This window comes from Scophthalmus maximus, chromosome 1, assembly GCF_022379125.1.
Source record: "Scophthalmus maximus strain ysfricsl-2021 chromosome 1, ASM2237912v1, whole genome shotgun sequence".
NCBI classification, from domain to species: Eukaryota; Metazoa; Chordata; class Actinopteri; order Pleuronectiformes; family Scophthalmidae; genus Scophthalmus; species Scophthalmus maximus.
This window is the reverse complement of record NC_061515.1, coordinates 18,009,367-18,032,503: the sequence shown is the minus strand read 5'-3', so window position 1 is coordinate 18,032,503 and position 23,137 is coordinate 18,009,367. Positions and strand designations below refer to the sequence as shown.

Sequence of the window (23,137 nt, the reverse complement as noted above, 5' to 3'; positions counted from 1 at the left end):
TTAAGTATGAGAAATGTTGTTGCTTGGTGAACAACTCAGTTGAAAAAAAACTCTTGGTAAACATTGTGCGGCTGAGATAAAGTAAAGAAAAGCCATAAAAAAGAGTCTGGGACAGATATGGCCTGAGTTCACACAGTGATAAGAGAGAGAGAGAGAGACAGTATCTGTAACGCACCAGTAATCTTGTCCAAAGAGAAACTCTCCCTCCAAGTGAATCCAGGCGTGAGACAAAGCCACCGACTCAACAGCGACTTCCGTAGAGTTGCGTCTTGACTTTGTCTCAGCCGTCGTTCAACGGTTGTACTTTAACACAAATGGTCTAGAGTGAAAGTCTCAAAAGATTGAGTTTTGCCACAAAGGTGGAAGTTGCAATTTTATTGTTAATAAATTTACATCACAGAAAAAAACAAAACTTGTTCCATCAACCACGTGGCATGGAAGTTCAGAATCACTAAAGGCAGATTATTGAACGGGCTCCTCTCTTGTCCTCCTGTTCAAATAAAAAAGTGCTGCCAAGGCCAAATATGTAATGTAATGTAAATATGGCTCAAACAGCAGGTACCTGCAGCTGCTCCACTACGACCTCTCCACTGTCAAACCAGGTCTACGACTTTAGACTTTAGGTGTTTTTGAGATCCTGAAAGGAGGCAACAAGTGTGGAAAAATAATCCCCATAGTGTTAAATCAGCAGTTCTTTTTTTTCAACTTTAAATAAAGTATTTTTCTCTCAACCTCTGACCATTGCAGGGTTATGGGACAATATTTTACCAACGCCCAGACCTATTTTTTTATGGTAGATTTCAGTTCTGTATAAATACACAGTAGTATTTTTCAAGAGAAATCAGGGGTTATGTGACCTGACAGTTAACAAACACCTAGTGTTTTTAATACTTTTTAGCTAAGAACAATGATTAGTAATGATATTCATCTCTGTTTCTTCAACCCCAATTTGAATGAAGATGCTTTGGGACAGCATTAAGAAACTGGGGGAGAAAAGAAGGTGTGCAGGCATTAGTGGAGGAGAAATACATTTTGCCGTCAAACCATGGATGACGGTGGATTTGAAGTGTGAGGGGAAAATGTATCGACACCTCACTCATCTCGTCGAATTGACTGCATGTATCGGTGAAATGAATTCAAGTCGGATGCAAAGTAAATCATGAGAATTTTATTTCCATTTTTTTTTAGTCATCGCTTCAAGGAAACACGTGGACCGACCAGCTTGTTTCAATTTGGACAAAAAAAGAAAAAAATCAGTTCTTTGCTAATTCCATCAGTTAACATGCAGATATTCTGTATCTATATTCTTATATTCTGTGTTCACCAATAGTTCATAATTGGTCATCTAGAGGGAGAAGCAAGGACAAAACACTTTTTTTTTTTTTTTTGTTGAAAAAAAAAAACACTTACAATTTTGGCTTTAGCTCTTTTTTCCCTTTTGGTTTCAACCAGCATCACTCTAGGATGCACACTGGACAGGTTTTGTGGTACTCTTGCCCACGGTAGTAAGATAATAGAAAAAATTTGCCCAAAGCCCTTAAAGGGCCCATATTATGCTCCAGGCACCTTTTCAGCCTCCACTTATATTTGGTTATCTGGGGTGTCTGCCAGCCCACGAAGAATGATAAGAAAACAATGAGTCGTTGATTCGTGGTTTGGGTTGATCGTGCAGACGGTCTGTAAACGAGCCGTTCACAGCCCGGGCGTCAAGTGACGTAATTTGACTCCTGCTACTGGGGGGACCACGCCCCCAACCTGAGCAGCACCTCCCCCCTTGAAGTGCGGAAAAACAGATCGCGTCTACGCCATAATTTTTCGGTTTCGGGGTAGTTCGCGGCCGGCCGGCGTAGCTAGGCTTGCGGCTGGCCAGGTCTCTACGTCCCTGGGTCTCTACGTCGTGTATGTGCCTTGTCACGTGCGACTGTTGTCATGGCAGCGCAACGCCGTAGTTGCGCAGCAGACCCGGGGAGGAGCGAGGCGTGGCTTTTCGGTTTAAATGCTTTTAATTAAGGCCGATTTTGATTAAGTTTGTGTAGGAGGAGGGGGGTACCCAAAAACTTGGGTCATTATTTGGCAATAAAACCTGTCATATTTGGATTTAGAAGTAAAATGAATTTGGTCCGAATGTTCATTCTCAGCCTCATGGGTAGACACTGACACATGGTTTCCGTGTTGATGGAGCCCCGACGCCGGCACACTGTGTGTAAGGAAACTGATTCTCAAAAACACGTGACACAACATCATGAGCATGTTGTCGGTCGTTTCAATCTTGTTATCATGCAGTTAGTAAATATATAATATAGGCCTACGATATACTGTACAAGATTATCTGTGTATACTTGTACACGTATATACAGTACAGATATCTCTCTCTCTCTCTCTGTGACGTTGAACCACAACCTGATGCATCCATCCTGTGCCTCATCGGGATACAGAGTCATTTCCATCCTCTTTTTTTGTTGTTGCAGGAAGTCACTTTAAATAACCTTTCTGTGGAGATCTTTCTCCGTTGTGGTTCCATTTTTTTCCCCCATCGTGTATGGAGGATGGCGGGAGGTGAGCGATGGTGAGAGGAGAGGAGGAGCACAAAAGTGAGTTTGAGATTCTTCATGGAAGCTGACTGGAATTCTTCCTTGACCTGAGGTAAAAACAGAAAAACAAAACATCAAACTTTCAGATCTAATGGATAGTGTAAAAGTAACGTGCAGTAACATATCAAGTTTCTCAAAACTAAAAATTAACCAAAACTCTTTTATTCCACTATGTTTGTAAGGTTAAAAAAATGGGGTCACAGGCAAGAATAGAATGATTAACAGTAATGTCATTGAGAAGATACTGTCAAAGAAAAAAAACACTGAATCTTGAAGTGAACAAAACAAGTGAATTTGACCCAGTTTTGAGCTTTAACATTTAACACATGATTGGTCAAACCAACAAATAAAGAATAAAGGAAAATAAAAGAAGAATCTCAGTTCCAGACCTACCAGTGCTCCTCATCCACTTGTACACTTGCACAGTTATCTTTACTTTCCGATGCTATAGCTAAATACTCCGCCCTGAAGGAAAGAGGGGGTAGAAAGGAGGAAAAACAAGAGGCGGTCAAGGTCAGTGAATTAGAATCAGAGCAAAAATCGGGAAAATATTTGTTATTTTTTGAAAAGAGCAGACTGAGAAAACCAGGGTGAAAGCAGGTGGTGAGGATATCGGGACATTTGGACGTCCCGGCAGGATCTGGATATGTCGGACTGGCGGTGGCGAGAGGCCGGCTGCGCGTGTTTCATGTGTGTTAGTTGTTACTCACGCGCTCTCTCTCAGAGCTTCCTCTCCCGCTGCTGAGATCTTCCTGTAGCAGTAAATCATCTCAACCAGCAGCCATAATTGCAGCCCGATGATGGACACGTACATCATCACCTCAGACAAGATGGACGCAATCCCCCTGGTGACTGCACAAACAGGGAGGAAGACAAGATAAGACATATTGTAGCCCTGTGCCATGTGGATTTAATTTGTGCCATGAAGGCCTGCCCAGGGCATACATTTTTTAATCGATATGTGTCATAATTCATGACCCCCTTTTCCTGAATTACTGTCACAATTCTGCCTTTCCTGAACGCTGCTGCACATACAGCTGGACTACAGTATCTGACGTCCACAGGGGTTCAGTGTTCTGCTATGAAAACCCCACAGGTTAAAGGTTGCTGCTCATTGTCGCTCTGCATGAAAAAAAACAACACTATTAGTACTTAAAATAAATGGAGCAGGCTTCAAATAATGGAAATTATAAGGGGTCCAAGTATTGAACCATGGGGGACACCTATGTCCTAATTTAATCATCATCTTTCACATCAGGACAAACTATATAGCACATATGGATGACGTGTCTCTAACACTTGTACATACATCACTGTCATAAGAACTACAATAAATTACAGACAACTGTATTTGAAGTATACTTTGGCTTTTTAGTTTGGTCAATGTCCCATCTGCTAACATGGAGGAGATGGGGTTTATGAACCACACTGCAGCCAACTGTTTTTGGCTTCGCTTTCAGGGAGGTGGCATGTTGTTATTCTTTGTACACAGTATGAACACGACATATTAGGTCTCTTGTTTGTGACACCTTATCTAACATAAATTATAATATTTTGTAAATCAACAGTGCTCCGACAATTCTGAGAAATATAAACAATGCATGAATATTTCTGAATGTTTCGTTCCTGGACGTCTGTGATCCGTGGAGGTAAAAACACATCCGCAGCCTTACATACAGGCTCCGGGTAAATTTAAGCTCTGTGTTTTTCTCTTCTGTTCAATCTGGGACTTTTTCACAAGACACATAGAAGACAGTGTTTGACCAAGACGTATCACTCGGTGTTTATACTGTGTACTGTGACAGCAGAGCTGCCCCCACCTGTCAGGAAACCTCTACTATGGTTAGATATTAGAGACGGAAGCATTTTCGCATTTTAAGCATCCGACTAGAAAGAGGTGGTTTGAACTAAGGGAATGCTTTTCGGGGTAAATGTATTTAGTCACTTTTTTCCCAAAATGGGGTCAAGGTTTGCGGTGTGAGAGTGAAGTAAGAACACTTGCGGAAGAACTAATGCCCACAACATCCTGCTTCTTTAGTTGGCATTTTCAGCTCAACTTGCACTGTTCATACGCAGTACAGAACGGTGCGAGTTCCTGTTTGCCTTCTGTGTTTGTTTTGGTATCCGACAACTCAACAACTGACATTCCTGCACACTTTTTTAGAACTCTAGGTGTTACTCACCTGTCGGGTGAGTGTGTTGTCTAGTGTACCCACTCAGTTGTGAGGTTTTGTGCTGCTTCCTGACTGTTGGTGGAAACAGTCTTTTATGTCCTTTGTAGGTTTTTGCCTTCAAAATGGGTCCCAAGCTTAATTTGGTTCTTAAGTGTAAGTATAAGTGTGGTGTCTTTTTGTCAGCATATGTAATGATAGTAGTTGATGAGGTCCACATCATTTGTACTGATTACGTTAGGGGCCTCTTGATAACCTTTTGACCTTTCCTTTGAAACCTGCATGACCAGATTTTGCATAATACCTTCTGAAGTCCTATATAAGTCTATGTTTTACGAAGTGTGGACAGAGCTGTCCCTTTGGCTGGATGCTCTCCAAGCTCTGCAGGGCTTGTATTGATACTGGTCTTTTTGTAATAAACCTTATATACAATCAAGCTGCATTCTGAACCTGGACGCACGCCACAGAATGTTCAGGAAATTATCCTGTTGGTGTGAACGCGTCTGACACGGACGATCCCCTGCTGCGTTCGTCATATGTGAAAAGCGAACGCTGGAAAATGTTGGGGTCCGGACACAGTTCATGTCTGAAAGCAGCTTGTGACATCATGCTGCCCCAAAACATGAAAATAGCCCTACAAGTGCGAGTCGATAAGGTTTTTGAAGTTTCACTCTTTCCTACTCAAACAGTGCATGCAGTACAACATCCCTCTCAACCCTCCCCCCGTGCCCTTACGTCGTGGCACCACTTTCATGTTGATCATCTTGCTGTGGTTGGTTTGAAAATAGTATTTGGGGTAGATGAGGGTGCGGTTGAATATGCACTGGTAGGTTCCCGTGTCGTTGTAGGTCACATTGAGGATGAAGATGGAGCCGTCCTGCAGGTCCATGGTGTGTTTGCTGCCATTCCAGCACAGACGTTCGTAAAAACGAGGGTCAAAGACTTTGCCCACTTGGTCATCAAAGCTGTATAACTGGAAGAGAAATACAGAAGTACGTTTCTCACCGAACAAGAGGCGGAGCAAAAAAAGACGGTGAGGGAGAGATGGTACTGGTGTCTCTGCATGTTAGAAAACGCCATGTAAGCTTTGCACGTCATCACATTTGACCTTCTTGACCCTTTCTGTCCATACTCTGCATTCATTTCATCCATATTTGTGCATGTTACGGACGAAAGCGCACAGTACCACCAGAAACCGAGGGGGCAGCGTAGCCAATAGATCAAGCGACATAACCATGAGACGGGAAATGTGTATTTGAACTTGAAAGATCTATTTGAGGGGAGGTTATGGGAGTTGGCAAGAAATTCTGAATTGACATCTACATAGCTTCCTCTGTTTGTTTAAATTTGAGCAAAACTACATTATTGAGACCTCCTCCACCGTCACCATGTCTGGTGTTGTCATAAACTTTGGACCTCTGCCCTCTAGTGGATGTCTTGGTTGACGTTGCACGCGGAAGTACGTGGGTTTGAAATGGAGATATTCTATTTTCCCATAAATGAGCCTTTTGAGAGAAGCTGTGGTCAAGGGGCTTCAATCCCGGCTGTTTTCTCCTGGATGCCGTAAGGTGTAAAATAAGATGATTTTTCTTGTGTTGGTATGATTTTTTTTTTTTGTAACTCCCACCCAGAGAGTCAAGTTTGCATTTCAGGCTTCCTCTCATACTCGAAGACGGCCAGTCTCCATATCGACCGAGCTGCAGCTAAAGCCTCACTCCTGCCCTTTACTGGTGAATTAGCTGCTTGTTGAAATGGCGGTTGAGGGTTAATGGGATCTCTCCTGCTGTAGGTACTATATACCCAGTCATGAAAAATGCAAGACTCTGCTCTCTGTCATGAAACGGCTGCCGTTTCCCAGAAGAAGAGACAAAAGATGCTGCTGAAGATGATGTTTGGGATTATTTTTTTTGCCCCGATTTCATCCATCGCTCTGTCTGTGTACGCCGAATAACTAGTCACACGGCCTTTTTCCAGTGTTTGTGCTAAGCGGAGCTAACCCCTTCCAAAGTCGGGCCTCGTCACATGTCCTGTTAGTACTTACCAGGGAGAACTCCGTCTCATCTGAAGCCTTGAAGTACCAGTTGACGAAGGCGGTGGCCTGCACCTCGCCCCTCATCTTGCAGGAGATGCAGCCCAGTTTGAAGCCTTTGCCGGCCACGGCCTCTGTGTCCGAGTCCACCTCCACGCAGGCGCCATGGCACAGAGAGGCTACAGGGCCAAGAGGATGAAGACCGCACAGTCAGTAATCACCAATCACTTTCTTTATTGCTCACGTCTTTTTTTTTCTTCTCCATGTCACATGGTTCAGAGGTTCAGGGCCGTGGGCGGCCATCATCCTCTTCTCAATTTTCCGGGGCTCGAGGGAAAGGTTGACACATGGGTGGAGCTCTGGTGTTTTCCAGTATCTCGGTACTCGCAGACAAAACACAGTACTTCACAAAAGTTAGCTACTGTACTTACTTTTTTTACTTGCATGCGTGCTTGCTCCCAACGCTCAATGCAGTTGAATATTGGGCATAGATTTTTAGAATCTTGAATTTTTTTGTTTTATTTCCACCCATCAGTTCATAGAATGTTGTAAATTTGACTGATTTGTTTGTGTTGATTTATATATTTTTTTTTAATGTTTTTTGTCTTTTTTTTCAAAACTGAGGGGAAATAAAGAGGTTACAGTGAGCGATACCATTTCAATGCATTCTGTCAATTGGTATCAGAGCTAAATTCATATAAAGACGCTATCATCATCATGAGACATACTTCTCATCGGCCAGGAGTTACACACCTGTAACTCCAAATGTTTCTCTCTCACACTGCACCTCGCGGTTTTCACTGAGGCCTCAGCATCGCTCTCAACCAATGATCTTGTGCTATTCTCAACTTTGACCTCTGGGGAAGCTTTTTGTTTTAAATTGCGAGATGGAGGGGGGGGGGGCAGGAAACGCATAGCACAATGCTGATCAGATGAACTCTGAGAAATCATTACGGAAAAAGACCGGCACGCTGCAGAGAGACATCGTAGGTAGGGATGAAGCAGGACGAAGGAAAGAGAACGTTAGCACAAGCCATTTCTACAAAAGCAAGGGGAGGTCGGGAAGCAGGAGAGAGGGAGCCGAATGCTGGCTGATGCACTGTAGAGAGAGAAGAGGGAGAGAGGAGAGAAAGTGGGAAGGAGGATAAGAGAAGGTTAAGAACATAATGTAAGACTTCACAGGCGCAAAACTACAAAAAAAACAATGGCAGCAAACATAGACGGCCCCAATGCACTGAAAACCAGAACACCGACCCAGACCACCCAGCCGGACCCGAGAACGGCAGAAACCGAGCCTTTGGTCAACTTTAACAGTTTGCAGTTCCGGTTTGCTCTGTTGCATAAAGGCGGAACAGGTCTCTTAAAAAACGGAGACGCAAGGCATGCAAGCGGTAAAGCGATCGCACGGGTTATGAGCAAACCGCTCGGTTGGCCATAACCGGTTAAACATCGGTGTACAGTGAAACCACTACTCACCCAGCGTCAGTGTTACCTCAAAAGATTTTTTTTACTTTAGATCATTGGATCCAAACCCGTTCTATCCGAAATCTACCCTCAAAGTCCTACAGATTGAAATCCCTTCACGAAATGATTTGGTCATGTTTGCAAATGTACAATCTTATTTGTGTCAAATCATAATTTTCAATTTCTTTAAAAATAAATTTGTTCAGCTACTCAACAATCTTGCCATGTTCTACTACTTGTACCTAACAACGGCAGAGGTGGCTAGTTAAGATCTCGCTCGAACTGTCGACAACCTGTGTACATGCCTGGGCACGTGTGTTTCGTGCCCCGTCACACTTTATCACAGCCGAGTACAATGTTATGCAAAACCATTACAATACAGTCGGAGCCGTAATAAACTGGAATTGCTCTTTCAAATAACGTACACACAGACCTGACAACCACCAAAAAGTCAAATATCTGCCTGAAGGACAGTTGGGTTAAGGACGGGGTCGTGGGTTTTCCGGTTTTCTGGGCGGTGGGTCTGACTAGGGGCCTTCGCATCATAACAAACAGACCTGAGGCAAAAAAAAGGACTGCTCAGAGAGCAATCGTTGCATTATTTCAATTTTTCCCCCGGTTATTGGCTCTCTTGTCTGTTACAAATGTGACCTGATCGTCTACATTAATCACACGATGTTGTGGAGCTGCACCAGCTGTCGGCGCTGCTGCTAATCCTCGGCTGCCAATGGCAGCCAATGAAAGTCAACGAGAGTCTGCGAAATGTCACAGGAAAATCAACCGAGAGCCATTTTCTGCAAATCGACACCAACAAATTTGACTCAAGTCTGTGAGAGATTCTTAGGATATTAGCTTCTATTGAGAAGACAAGACCGAGAGAGACACAGGAGCAAGACACCACATGCAGGGACATTTAAGGCGTTAGAGGATTGATCTGCTCAAAGGAAAAGGAGATGAGACCTGGAAGACAGACGGACAGTAAGGAGACACATTACAATGACAACAAAGCACATGTTTGACGGACAGGAAGAGAGACATTAGAGGGCGTCTGAAGACAGAATAGAGAAAAGGAGACGAACGAAGACGGAGATGTGAAACCGAGCGGGAGCCGGGAGGCACACACACACACACACACACTCACACACACACACACACACACAGACATTATGAGGCAGTAATCCCGAGGGAGGTTGGTGGTGACACAGAGAGAGATTGTGCGAGGTGAGCGTGGAGGCTGCTGACTGTCCGAAGCTGAGACGGCAAGTTAAGACGACAGCGAAGAAAGACAGAGAGAGAGAGAGAATGAGACGAACATGCAAGCAGACACAAACAGAACTGCACATCCAAAGTGCAGACTAAACCAAACTACCTCAGCAACAACTCTCACTCACAGCAGCGGGACACACACACACACACACACACACAGAGAGAGAGAGCGTCAAAAATGCAAATCCATCGCGTAATCTTTGGAACGAGGTCCAGGATTATGCAACGGATATTCCAGAAACTGCAGATTAGGAGTTTTTTTTTCTTTCTTTTTAACCCCCCCCCCCCCCCCCCCCCCCCCCCCCCCCCCCCCCCCCCCCCCCCAAACAAACTGACTTATGGTTTTAGCACCACAAAAATACCATCCGCTCACTGAGGTCAGCTATAGCTCAGCATGTCGCTGGGAGCTAAAAGGAAACACAAGAGGGTCAACGGAGTTTGATGCACTTGCCATGAGAGAGAGAGAAGGAAAAGAAAATTGGATGAGCGACAGCAAAAGAGATGAGGAAGGACGACATCTGTTTCCATGGCTGGGTTACTACGGACATACGCAAGCACACACACACACACACGCACACACTGTAGGCATACATAACCTGGGGAAAATGCCAAACATCCATGATGTTCCCATGACACCGAGAGACTTTCCACAGAAACAAGTTGACCACTGGGGCACACAGCTCTGTGAGCGGCTCTTTACCTCTTTTACTCCAGAAAGCTTCCGCTTTGTAGAGGGATGTCACAGTGGCTCATCAGCGTGAAAAACTAAAGTGAACAGGGCCGCATGCTATTCTAACCTAATTACTTCCAATAAAGAAACAAAAATATCCCACGCTCAATTTCCAGGAATACTTCAAATGTACGAGTGAAAACGTGCGTCACTGCTCGTAAAGCATCGTAGCAACCTTGGTGTCCCTCTTCCCAACAATTTGGGTCACTACCAAAAAACAGATCTGTGTTCATATTGACATAACATAACATAATATACTTATAAAAGGGATCTGCTGACAGCGTATATATTGAGCTATAAACAGCCAATACATTAATTCATTCTCACTAAATTATTATTTTTATGTGTGCTTGTTTTGCTAAAGCAATCTCACTGATCATAGGCGCGAGGGGGCGGAGCAGCACATTCGTTCAGGGCCGAGCGAAACTACTCTGCTGCAGTTCTGTCGCTGTTAATAATAATTACTGACCTTGTGTGTGCAAGGTCAGCTCTCCTGACACTCTCCACCCTGCAGCTGCTACAGGCCACCCTGGGATTACAGACCCTCTCACAGCTGGATGAACTGGAGCCCAGGTGTGTATGTGAGAGAAAGTGTGTGTGTGTGTGTGTGTGTGTGTGTGTGTGTGTGTGTGTGTGTGTGTGTGTGTGTGTCTGTTTGCATGTCGTGTGTCTGACAAAAATGTGCAGGAAGCAAACAATGTGCAAGTAGGTCGCGACACAATATCCCGCTCTAGATTTGCGGGTTGAAATTGAAAAAGCCTCGAATAGAATCCAAAATTTAACTCTCGTCACGATTTTCGAATTGTGCAGTTCTGAGACTGCAGGTGCGGAACAAGTTATCGTTTTATAAGTTTTAAAATCACTCTAATGATTTTCTTCAGGGCCAGTCGGATGGAGTGCACTAAACAGGAGCTCCTTGTTTACAATGCCTGCTGCTTGTACGGCCAATAAATGTAGATCCAAACGTCCTAGACGCTGCACGTCGCAGACACTGCAGTGTCTACAAGCACAGGATCCTACAACCACATTTCATTGGGAGATAGATGCACCACAGGTGACTTTAACACAATCAATGACACAGATTCTGTTAAATCCTTCTACTTTTAGGAGACATATTTTTCTGAGCCGTAAATTTTAAATAAAAAAAATAATCCTGAATAAAGCAAAGATAAACAAATACATTAGTAAAATTCTTTCACAGCGTATGCCCTGCGAATGAAATGAGCTCCCAGAATTCCTCTGGGTCCCAGACTATCACTTGAGTGGCCGTAATTGGTTTATGTGTACAACCGCCGCTGCAACTTAAAAATGCTCAGCCTTTCTCTCCCGTAATGCAATTTCCAATTCGAGCAGATGCAGCGGGGAGACGGAATGGACGGGAATTCAAATGGCTTTTTCGGCCGTCTCCTCTGACGGTAAGTTTCGTACTCGAGCCATTTGCAGACCGGACGGCACCAACTTGAACAAAACACTTTTTTGTGATCTTGGGTTAAAGGGGCGACGCGCTTGGTGTGACCATCACCAAATCATTCTCGTTAATATCTGACCTCTTGTAACATTTGTATACCCTTTCCTTGTAGACCCGCTGCCTTTTCAGAAACATCTTGAGCTCCATCTCATGCACATGCAAATTCTAAATTTAAAAAGCGCACTACTTTTCTTTTTTTTGACAGCCGCAATCTGTTCACTTTTCCTTCTCTCTCCATCCAATTTCCTTGTCCAGCCCCATATCCCTCATCCTTGCTGCGTCCAGCTCCAGATGTGCGCTCTCACTTCAGTCCTTAACTAACCCGCCCGGCCCTTCCACCAAACCGGCTATTTCTGTCAAGCGAGGTTATAACCTTCTTAGTTTTCTTGCCGGGCTTGGCTTGTCTGCCCGCCGCCGTTTTGGTTCCTGGCTCATCTTCCTGCAGCTCTGTCTGAGGTCTTCACAGTTGTCCTATGTTGAATGAGCTGCCACTTCATTTGGGGGAATAACAATGTTAACTTTGATTTTGATCCATTTCCAAGATTACGGGGATCTGTTGACTGTTGCATGTGTGTGCGCGGCTCGTTGGGTTGAGCCCAGAGTGTGACGCAAAGCAGCTGGCTACCAGAGATGAGTGCTCGGAAAATCCCTCCTTTAACGCGTCGCTTCCCTTTTGTGATCCATTTCAAATCTCAGTGCTTAGAAATGAGATTATCGTTGATGACAACATGCCATTTAAAAGAAAAACTTGTGACATTGCACATTGTTTTTTAATTTGGACTGGGTTTCTAACCCATTTACCAACATCTGCATCTTGTTTAAATCGGCTCCAGTCATAGTTTTTTGTAATGCACGAAAATGGAGCGATTAAACCAAGAGGGCACAAATGAAGGGATTCCGGCTGGGATCATACATTCCTTAGGACAGCTCTCCTTCCTCCTGGTTATCAGGGGACTGGCAATGACTTAAAGGTGATGGATTATGAAGCTCAGGCTATTTCGGAAGGTGTTTCAGAATATATGGGAGTAAACGGCTTCTCGTGAAAGTGGGAAAATGAGCCGTGATGTCTTGAACAACGCGGCTACCAGCAGCAGGGGAGGAGAGGTCGCGGGCACAAATTTGAAGGAATTTTTTTTTTTTGTCTTTTTCACGACACTATTCTTCAGGGTCAGAATTAACACATTATTACGTATGTTGTACGTAGAGAGGGGCATCCGCTGCAGCAGGTGTACAGATGAATGAATCGCTTCCTGTCATATGGGGGGGAAAGTTGCCTTGATGGGAACAAGAACAACTGTGTGTGTGTGTGTGTATGTGTGTGTGTGTGTGTGTTTGTGTGCGTGTGTTTGTGTGCGTGTTCGTGTACGAACCCACATGGCCTCATCTCATTACACTGGGGTGAAAAAAAAACTGAACAGCTGGGCTTTTAGCAGGCAATCCTGCACAACAATGGAACCACAAAGCACTCACTCACTCACTCATATGCATCTGAACACACTCACACGCACGCACTCACTCTCACACACACAACACACGCACGCAAACATTGCAAACAAACAGTGCAGGTGGCGTCAGAATAGGAAACAGCTCAGCAGAAACACACGGCTCAGACAGTGAATGGGAGATTGGAGGGCGGTTCACACAGTGTCGCGTGCCAAGGTTTTGCCATCACGGCGTCGCCATCACGGCGTCGCCATGGCGATGCAGCCAGTGCCCACTCACCTTGAAGCACCAGGATGGCCAAAGGGAGCAGCAACAGCTCATGGACCGCAGACATCCTGATAAGTGGAAATGAGACTGGTGGCAGCTCTCAACGGCGTCACAACACACACACACACACACACACACACACACACACACACACACACACACACAGACAGAGACACACTGTAAAATATGAGACACACAGGCAGATGAAGCAGAGCTACAGCAGCTTCTCCAGTTTGGTGATGAACACAAAGATACCAAAGCCGTCCTGACTCCGAGTAAAAGGTCTGGGAGTTGAGAGGAGGAGACTCCTTTCCTTGATGGACTCTGGGTGTGGTCCACTTGGGTGTCCTCTTCTGCTTCTTTGTCTTCTTCTTCTTCTCCTCTTGTCTTTTCAGCTGATACAATGGCAGGAGGAGGAAGGGGCGTGCGGGTGGGTCCTCTCGCTGACCCGATCTTCTTCAGCCACCTCTACAGCAGCAGAGTGGAAGGTGCACATCCCATGAGGACTCTGAATCACTCTCCTTGGCCGGAGAGCCCGTCCGTGCAGCCTCGGGAGGGTGTAAGCAGGTGTATAGGGTTACCAGAGGGAGGAATCTTCTCTCGGGTTTCAGGTTGCAGCCTCTTGTCGCATCCAAAGCGGCCTTTGTTAAACTCTTTATGCTCGGAGTTCCACAGCGAGACCGAATAATGCCAGTGTCCTGACTCGCAGACCGGCCAAATGAATCAGCACCAAAAGCTGCAGGGAAGACTGAGATCTTATAGGCAATGCTGGAAAATGGAAGATATGTGTGAGAGACTCGTGCAGTGGAGCTTGGGGGGGGGGGGGGGGGGGGGGGGGGGGGGGGGGGTTCGAAAGTCTGTTCGAAAGTCTGTCAAAATGTCCAAATGTGCCTGGGACAGGAAACACTGGCAGACTGTTCCATCCTCATTTTCACATCATCAGTGTCAGTGGAAGCGCGTGTGAGTTCTCTCCTCTGGCACGTTTCCACTCCTCTCTGACTTTGGAAGAAACGACAAATGATCCCCCTGTTATTGCCTCCAATTCGGTGTTGTTGCTTTTTCTTTACTGCTACACCACATGTCTCCTGAGGTAAAACCCGAAGCTCTTTGCAGGGATCATCTGTTGGCGCAGAGTCTGGCCGCTGCTTCTCGCTTCATTCTCCTGCTCTTTGTGCGCATCACACGCAGGCTTGACGCAGCAGGCGGCACAGGTGGCTCCGCTGCGCAGACGAGTCACCGGTCCGACAGGCTCGCACTGAACAGTCCGGGGTTTATTTACCCCGCTCCCCGCCTCCCGTGCGTCTTTGGAGGCAAAACAACGCAAAAAAGTGCGCTATAGTCTTGGAGTTAGAAATTAAGGTGCGACTGTGATGGAAAAATCGGGCGATGCAGAGTCTCTCACCTCTTTCACCACAACTCCTCCCTGTTCAAAACTCACACAAAAAAGAAATGATGGTCATTCTTTAACCCCTCACTTAAAACCCCTCACACGTCTCGTACAACTGACGGGTCACACATAGGTGGACATGCCTCCGTCCCGCGGTCCATCACGCAGTCAGCTCCTCGAGGACCACCGGAGAGCTTAGAAGAATAAATAAAAACTCCTCCTCCTCCTCCTTCTTCTTATCGCCTTTCAGCGGAGACGCGCGGAGCCATTTATCTTCTGGAGACCCCCCCCTGGGGTTAGGGTGCCGACCGAGGCGTCAAACATTTGGAAAACACACACGCCACCCATTGTGCGCACGAAAGAAAAAGAACATCATAGTATCCTCCTCCAGATATGTCATGGTGTGTGAGTGGAAGGATGCGCCGCGCCAAATCAGTCTTTGGGATGGGTGAAGGCTGGAGGAGGGAGGTGCATACGGTAGGAGGAGGAGGAGGAGGGTGATGCATTACAGCAGAGGGATGGAGACGATTAGAGGAGGAGCCGTTGCTATTGACTTCATGTGATGTGTTTATGTTTTCATCCCGTCCAGAGCAAAACCCCCCACTACACGTGCTCTCAAAGAGATGCGTCAGGTCTTCAGCTTGGAAAGTCTGGAAAAGAATTACACAAAAACATTGGCTATATATATGTCATAGGGATAAGATATGAGTTATGACTTCAAGCCAGATCATTTAAAAAGGTGATTTTTCAAAACAAATTGAATCCAGTCCTCCATAAAACGAAACATATAAAGTCAGACACTTAAAGTTCTATAACCAACTGTACAATATTTATATTTATTCTCCATGTGCAACTATTGCTACTGATCTGTAAATAGTATTTACAGATTTGTTTTATTTCTTTTTATATTTTATGTTATATTTTGTACATACATATTGCTTTTTTAAATGTATTTCTATAATCTTCTCTCCACTTTGCTGCTGTAATGCCCAAATTTCCCCCATTGTGGGACGAATAAAATGTATATTTTATCTTAGCTTATCTTAGAACACTTATTTTCCCGCAGTCGCAGGATGTAAAAAAGAAAGAAAATAAACAAGGCAGAGCCAAGATTTAAGACTCAAAGGTTTAATGTCACATATGTGAAGTGACATGAACCGTAGTTATTATTTTATGTCAGAGTGCAAATCCGCAATGTGAAGGGCAAATGCAAACCACAGACGAGTGTGAAAATTCAAAAAAGAATCTATTAAGCATTGCAAGCAATACGTCTACTATCAGACGGGGGGATGTGGGGCCCTTTACGTGTCTGCATCCAGGGGCCGGTTGTTTTATGATTGATTATATGGAGACAAATATCAGATATTTAAAAAAAATACAATGTTTGTCAATAATCTATTACACAGAATACTGTCAAATATCAGGGTTGGACAATTTAATCTTTGTACTACCACTACTTCTTTAGCATATGTGCCCTTCACATGAGACCTGTAGTTAAATGAGTAGTGGGTTTTAAAAGGGGTGGCTCACCTTGAAGAGCTGAATGTTTGCCATTCAAAAAAACTCGCTTTTCCAGCCTCTGTTGCTCTTTGTCATGAGCCCACATGCACAGACTCACACCCACTCTCATGTAACATGACCACAGGCACACTGACGAATCAGTCCATGGAGTGTGTGTGTGTGTGTGTGTGTGTGTGTGCGTGTGTGTTTGTGTGTGTTTGTTTGTGTGTGTGTGTGTGTGTGTGTGTGTGTGTGTGTGTGTATGTGTGTGTGTGTGTTTTGATCCCTCGTTTTTGGCCATCTCATTATGCCAGCAGGGAGGATTACTGTGGTGATTGCGTCCCTGTCCTCGCCCTGACGAATGCAACATGTGTGTGTGTGTGTGACCTTCTTGTCCCTAATTCCACCAACATCCCTTTTTATTTATTTATCTTCTTTAAAATGTGGATTAACTTCACATCACAGCAGCAGCACCACTGAGGGCAAGTATCACTCATCCAGTTAGACACATTTAGGGACAAACTTGTTCATATAAACACAAATTGTGATTCTAATACAAAAAAAAACCTATGATACATTCATGGATACTGTGTTCTCAGTTTCCCAGAACACAGAGGTCTTGCTTTGAAATCTGCTCACTCGTTTGAACACACGTTGTTTAGGATAATGCTTAAGCAACAAGTGCCACATGATTGTATTTTCAAGGTGCCTTTGGGGATGAGGTATAGAGGTAGAGGAGGAGGTCAATAAGGTACTCTGGGGGGTGGGGTGGGGGGGCAAGGGCATGGAGGAATGAGTAGGCGGGGAGGAGGATTTTGTCAAGGATGTGGGATTAGGGTGGAGGTGATCTGCTGTGAAAGAGGTGGAGAGGGTCACTCTGTGGAGTAGCTTTTGTGCAACTGCCCCTCACTCACCATTAGAGGGAAACAAAGTATCAAATATGCTTTTACTCATCTGAGCAAGTACAGTGACGATTGTGAAGCTCTAAATGGTTCTTGTGAAAAACCGACAGACAGAGTTTCCCATCATTGATTTTGAACTATAAACTGCGACTGCTGTCACCATGGGAATCCACGTTTTCTTCTTTTGAATTGAGACCCAACCCCTTTAGTTATGTCATTGATAACACATTAAAAGTCACTCTCCAGGTTTTAAGAAGTAGCAGAAAGGGTTGTGAAACCAGGACCAAAAGTAACGGGTATACACTTCAGATGAAGGAGGAACTGCAGCGGACAGGGATTTATTAAAATTTTCTGATGGATTTTTTAAGAAAAGGCCTTTCTGGGATTCAAAACAAGTAAAACACAAAGACCAACAGTGACACGAGACTGTACATGTTCAACCAAAGAGCAGTCAGAATGAATAAATAAAAATAAGGCCACTGTCCATTCATACATTTGTTTCATATGCATATGTAGGGCAACAGTGTGTTTGTGTGTGTGTGTCTGTGTGTGTGTGTGTGTGTGTGTGTGTGTGTGTGTGTGTGTGTGTTCATTACACACTTTAAATCAGCACTTATTTGTAATTATGTCCTCCTAAAACGGATCTTCCTGAGATGTCTTTTTGTGGTTTGCTTCATTCTGGGGGCGACACGTCTCCCTTTCTTTTCTCAGCGTCTGCACAGCAGGGAAGTTACCAGGCCCAGCAGGAAGGCGAAGGGCACCAGGAGGTGTAAAACATACAGGAGCCACGGCTCCGGAAACTCCACCACGCCTGACTCTGAGAGACACAGAAAAACCACAGATGTGAAGTGTAATCCAACGAGTCAATCGCGATTCTTACGCCCTTTCAATGGAGATTAAAATTGAGAAGAAAGGAAAGGAACATTAGACAGAAGAGAAATCCAAAAAATGACAGTGAAAACTAAAACAAAACTGTGGCTAGACGCAACTCGGTCTTGTTGATCCTTTATGAGGAAAATCTGAAAGAAAAAAAAGATTCTGAACAACTTAAGCTGCAGAAGGTGAGCAGTCGCTGGTAAAGGCAGACTCACCGGACACGACTGTTGGCCATGGAGTCAAAACAATTTCTCCAGCGCCTCCACCTTCTCCAGCTACTGAGACGAAAACATTTGAATCAAATGAGTCTCACCTTCATTTTAACGTTTACATATTGCTTGATTTCTGGGCAATTAAACATTTTTTTGAACTTAAAAATGCTCAGTGCCGCTTTCAAAATGATATTCACTGATATTTTCCATCTTTAAACATTTTAGTTAGAAGCAAATGAAATGCGGAGACACTTTTTATTTTTCCAGACTGGGGAAAAAAGACGATTAAAATTATGCTGGAGCTACAATAACAATCTCATATGGAAGATCGTGAGTGACTGCACATATGTGATTAAAATGAATCACTAATTGCTCTTTTCTGAACAAAGGTAAAGAAATGATGGTTTTAATTTGATTTTGATTTCATAGTCATAACATCATGTTTCTCTGTTTCTCAGTGTCTCTGATTGTCGATAGCTCTATGATGTTGACAGCTCAGTAATCACCCGCGTGTGACAGATTTGTGACGTCCTATTTGACTGTGGGTCAGAACGAGGAGCTCTGGTCCAATGTGCCACTGATTCAGTCAGTGACGGTGGTGAGACTCAGTTCAACTCAGGGGTTTGTGTTCAAGATCATGTGCTCAACACACGAGGCTGAACACCTCTTAGACTGGAATATGAAATACAATAGATTATCATTACCAGTCGAAAGGTAGTGGATGATGCTTTTCACTACCAGGTCTTCGTTCAGGTGCAGCTGACACTCGTACTCTCCGCCACCCCTCAGAAGAACAGTCTCGGATAGTGTGACGTGGGTCAGAAGTGTGACGGCGGTTCCCGGAGCAGAGTCAACAGTTTGCGGTTTGCGTCCATCGCGAAGAATGGACAAAACAAATCCAGGGCCCCGCGTCACGTTAACCTCGCACCGGAGCAGAGAGTCATTGTGCTCGGGGAGATTAAAGGTCATGGCGTCTGAAATGAAACGCAAACAGTTACGCGGGTTTGTGCCCGGCATGTCAAAGCGCACGCATGAAAATTCGCTGCAGGTTGAAATTCATTCCTAACCTCTAATCTAAGGGTTACTACCATACAGTCTATGGTTACACATCAGCTAATGTCACACACATACACCATGAATGTCAGACAGGTGACAGACCTGCCGAGTGAAAGTGAGGCTTATAAGGAACCAATCTCAAAGCTGCTAGCCATTATATTGTGCAATCAACATTTGCGATATTATTATAAATCAAAACCAAACAAAAACAACAAAAATTAATTTAGAAAGTAATGATGTCTTTTCTGTTCTGAAAACTTTGTCCTGCACATTTGCTCCTGCAAAAACCCTGTTAGATATCCAGTGAAGCATACAGATGGCCAAACCCTTATTTTTCCCATAACAAATTAAATAAGCTGACTTTAAACCATGAACATGTATACTAAACTTGGACTATGCTTAGCTTTTATCCCCAGGCGAGATATTTACATGAGATCAAAAGGAGGAGAGATCCATCCTATGATTTTTTTTCTGTGATTTTCGACCTGAACCATGATTCCTTCACCACAGCTTTTCCCAACCCTCTTGACGAACCCAAACTTTGAAGACTGGCAAAATATGCCCATGATTTCGACCTCCACACTCCCAACCACAGCCGCATTAAACTGGGGAGAACAACATAGAAAAGGTACCGTAAATCATGAGTAAAGTTTCATTTCCCCTCATCCTTAAACTTTTATCCTTCTCCGTGGTGATGGTGACTTTGCACAGGTACTTCCCCGTATCCTCCCACTGGACACTTTTGAGAAGTAGGGACTTGTTTGAAGAGTTTGGGTTTTCTTCCAGGAGGTGTACGCGTCCCTCATATTCCTCAGAGGGGATCCACAGTCTGGGATTGTTTGCGACCCGCGTTAAGTGTTCCCAGTACAGAACCGGCGAAGTCACCATCTTCTCATCGCTGGAAAGGTTGAGCTGGCACGGCATGATAACATCACTACCCAGAGCACTGGTGATCACAGGGGGCTGGTGAACTGTGACCAGGGAGCGGGTTCCTGAAAGGTTTTATAAAAATGGTAACAGTGATTATTTCCTTTCAGATGTAATATTCACTATCTCTCAAGGAAATGTTTAACCTCCTCGCCTGTGTTGTTCTTAGAATTGTGTAAAGGTGATTGTCAATATATAATCACCACAACCAATAGTTCAGGGAGCAGTTGATGTTTGGACGTTTGAGGTTATGGTTTTCACCAGATCAGTACGACCAAGTCATTGTTAATTACTCCTCCAGTGGAGTTACTCTACTGGACAAACGTATCCAAACCCTCTCCGTCTGTCTCCAAGAACATCAGAGTGCATCCTCGCAGAGATATTTTGTATTTTGGGATTTGAACAATCCCCAATGATTTTTCTCGATCGACATTTATACAGTAAGTTTGAAGATTCTCTCTTGTTGGATTCATCGTGAATTAAATGTAAGAGTAAGAGAAGTTTAGCAGCTTAGACTCTGACAACCGCTGCTAACTAAAGACAGTTCATCATGCGTGTGTACACACACACACACACACATACATACACCACCAACACAGAACCAAAAACACTACAGAGCAAGTCAAATGGTTTGAATAAAACCAGATCACTTGCAACCGGCGTCAACCGTTAGTTCCAAATATGATTAAGATTGCCTGCAAAAATGTACTTACAGCCTGTGGAACATTTATGATGAGTGAATAGCAGAAAAAAACATTTCCTTGTATTTCACAATAAAAACACGCACAAATCAAAACTCAAATTCTAAATTTTACCTGAGACCATAACGTGGAGAAACATCCATGCTGTCCAGCCGCATTTTGTCAAAACTGAGTTGTGATGTAACTCTGACAGAAAAATTTCAAACATGTCTCCCGACTGAAGACCCTCTGAAGACGTTACCTCTTTTGACTCAAAACAACGCTGGTTGGTCTCACCACTTCCTCAGGAACTGGAAAGTATTGCTCCACTGAATCGTTTCAAATGTAAATAGATCTAAAACACGTTGCGTGTTTCCCCTCCCATTATTTCGTACATCATAGTTTTAGTGGCACAAAGATAACTTTGCTTGACCCATGAAAAGAAATGAAGGTTATTTTAGAAAGTAAGAATATATTTATTCTTAGAAAATACATAAAATTGGCACTCCTGTACTGTATCTGATAGTTTTTATATTGTTCTAATTCATTCTATTTCATTTTCTATATTTCCTATTCATATTTTATCTGTACTCATTCTGTCTTTTGGCTGCTGTAATACCACAATTTTCACCGTTGAAATCAACGATCATCTCATTTCATCTGATCCAAATCAGCATTAAAAGTAAAGATTGCATTGTCCGTGTTTCAACTTCAAGAATTAATTATCAAGCTAAACTAGATTATTATTATTAATAATAATAATAATAATATTAATTAATAATACTATTTTCTGACTTTTATTGTTGACAATCTCACTTTACCTTGTTTTTCAACTGCCAACAAGAGATGACTGTGCACACTGATTCCCTCTAAACTAACCACACTCCCCCCAGATACAACCAGACTACGCATTTCTGTCACACAATAGTTTACTTTTTTCCTTGAGTTCTCCTACACGAGAGGAAATATATAGTTCTCGTGCAATAATCTATCATTATTATAGAACAACAGACAGGAAACTGCTGCGACGTGTGTGTTAATAAGCCCCTTCGGTTTCACATATGGTTTGCAGAAGTGTGAAGGAAAGCAGGATATACGCAACTTCATGCACCCCCACTTGTACCTGTGGTAAAATGGTGTAAATGGTGGTTCACTTTGTATTTCAACTTCATTACATTTCAGCGGAAAATATTGTGCTTTCTGCCCCAATACATCTTTGGGATAGTTTTAGAATTTTTTTTTTTAAGATTGAGATGTTATCATTAAGATTTGTCATGATTTTTTTGTGAAAAACATATAATAAGATCATAAAATACAATACATTAAATGTTGTATTAAATAAATATGAATTGTGTTTATTCGGGGCCCATTTTCACAGATGGCTGAGTTTTTATCATAGACTGTTTGATGGAAGGGACTTCCTCTCCAAACTTCTGAAATGCTTTCATTGAAGTAAATGAAATAACAGTAATTCTACAAAATATTACAACAGAATCTAAGTTTAGAGAGAAAATGTAAAATGTGTGCAGCAAAAGTTTTTTCCTCTTTTCTACCACAGTAATCATTACACGACTCCTCAGATTGAATTTGTGACCATTTAGATAGTTTGACCCTTGGTGGGAAACCAAAGATCCAAACTAATCATTTATGAATAAAATATTATAAAGTAGTTCCACCTCGACCAGCTACAACGAGTCAAATGCTGACCTTGTGTTCCTACGTCAGTACATCAACAAAGTAATAGTCATTGGTCACAGAGGACATTTCACTGCAGAAAGACTACTTTTATAATAATAATAATTTTATTTATATAGCACCTTTCAGACGTAGCTTCACAGAGTGCTTTCACAAAAACATTCAGGTCACAGACAATCAAAATCAGCATTCCAACAATAATACGGGTTTCAGGTCACATCTGTATAAAAAAAAGTGACATTTACTTTGATACTTACGCACACTTTGCTAATTATACTTTTGTTCTTTTACTCAAGTCGGAGTTTGATAAGGAATTATACTGGTAATGGTTTATTTATTTTTTAAATATGGTATAACTAAGCTTCTTTTATTTTTGCGAAAATGTGCCCTCCACCACTGTGACTGTAGAGACTATCGCCGTTAAAATGCCTATGAACTACATTACCCATACAACCTTTCGTCAACGCGTTACT

General features: G+C 43.4%; 2 protein-coding genes across 4 annotated transcripts; both read right to left on the bottom strand.

Moving 5' to 3' along the window:
* Nucleotides 1–1,730: 1,730 nt before the first annotated feature.
* Nucleotides 1,731–14,244, bottom strand: scn1ba (sodium channel, voltage-gated, type I, beta a). Its single transcript, XM_035643225.2, has 7 exons — nt 13,685–14,244; nt 13,442–13,528; nt 6,804–6,970; nt 5,498–5,735; nt 3,302–3,443; nt 2,985–3,056; nt 1,731–2,638 (listed from the first exon to the last, which is right to left on the bottom strand). Exons 2-7 carry the CDS (start codon nt 13,494–13,496, stop codon nt 2,608–2,610), a joined length of 705 nt encoding a protein of 234 aa, XP_035499118.1. The 5' UTR covers nt 13,497–13,528; nt 13,685–14,244; the 3' UTR covers nt 1,731–2,607.
* Nucleotides 14,245–17,528: 3,284 nt separating this feature from the next.
* LOC118313266 lies at nt 17,529–21,284 on the bottom strand. 3 transcript variants are annotated; one of them, XM_035638646.2, is made up of 5 exons: nt 21,105–21,284; nt 19,995–20,354; nt 19,011–19,280; nt 18,310–18,369; nt 17,529–18,035 (listed from the first exon to the last, which is right to left on the bottom strand). In XM_035638646.2, the coding sequence occupies exons 1-5, from the start codon at nt 21,196–21,198 to the stop codon at nt 17,926–17,928; spliced, it is 894 nt and encodes a 297-aa protein (XP_035494539.2). In that variant the 5' UTR covers nt 21,199–21,284; the 3' UTR covers nt 17,529–17,925. The 3 variants fall into 3 exon arrangements, with proteins under 3 accessions (XP_035494539.2, XP_035494530.2, XP_035494545.2); XM_035638637.2 differs by having other exon boundaries at nt 18,310–18,372; nt 21,105–21,283; XM_035638652.2 differs by lacking the exon at nt 18,310–18,369 and having other exon boundaries at nt 21,105–21,282.
* Nucleotides 21,285–23,137: the final 1,853 nt, after the last annotated feature.

Coding starts and splice junctions, on each gene's coding strand:
- scn1ba (XM_035643225.2), bottom strand. CDS start 13,496: ATGTCTGCGGTCCATGAGCTGTTGCTGCTCCCTTTGGCCATCCTGGTG. Junction 5,736..6,803: donor ATGAGACGGAGTTCTCCCTG/GTAAGTACTAAC, acceptor TTTCTCTTCCAG/TTATACAGCTTTGATGACCA. Junction 2,639..2,984: donor CAAGTGGATGAGGAGCACTG/GTAGGTCTGGAA, acceptor TTTTTACCTCAG/GTCAAGGAAGAATTCCAGTC.
- LOC118313266 (XM_035638637.2), bottom strand. CDS start 21,198: ATGTTTGAAATTTTTCTGTCAGAGTTACATCACAACTCAGTTTTGACA. Junction 19,281..19,994: donor AACTTTACTCATGATTTACG/GTACCTTTTCTA, acceptor GTTTCATTTCAG/ACGCCATGACCTTTAATCTC. Junction 18,036..18,309: donor ATGGCCAACAGTCGTGTCCG/GTGAGTCTGCCT, acceptor TGTGTCTCTCAG/AGTCAGGCGTGGTGGAGTTT.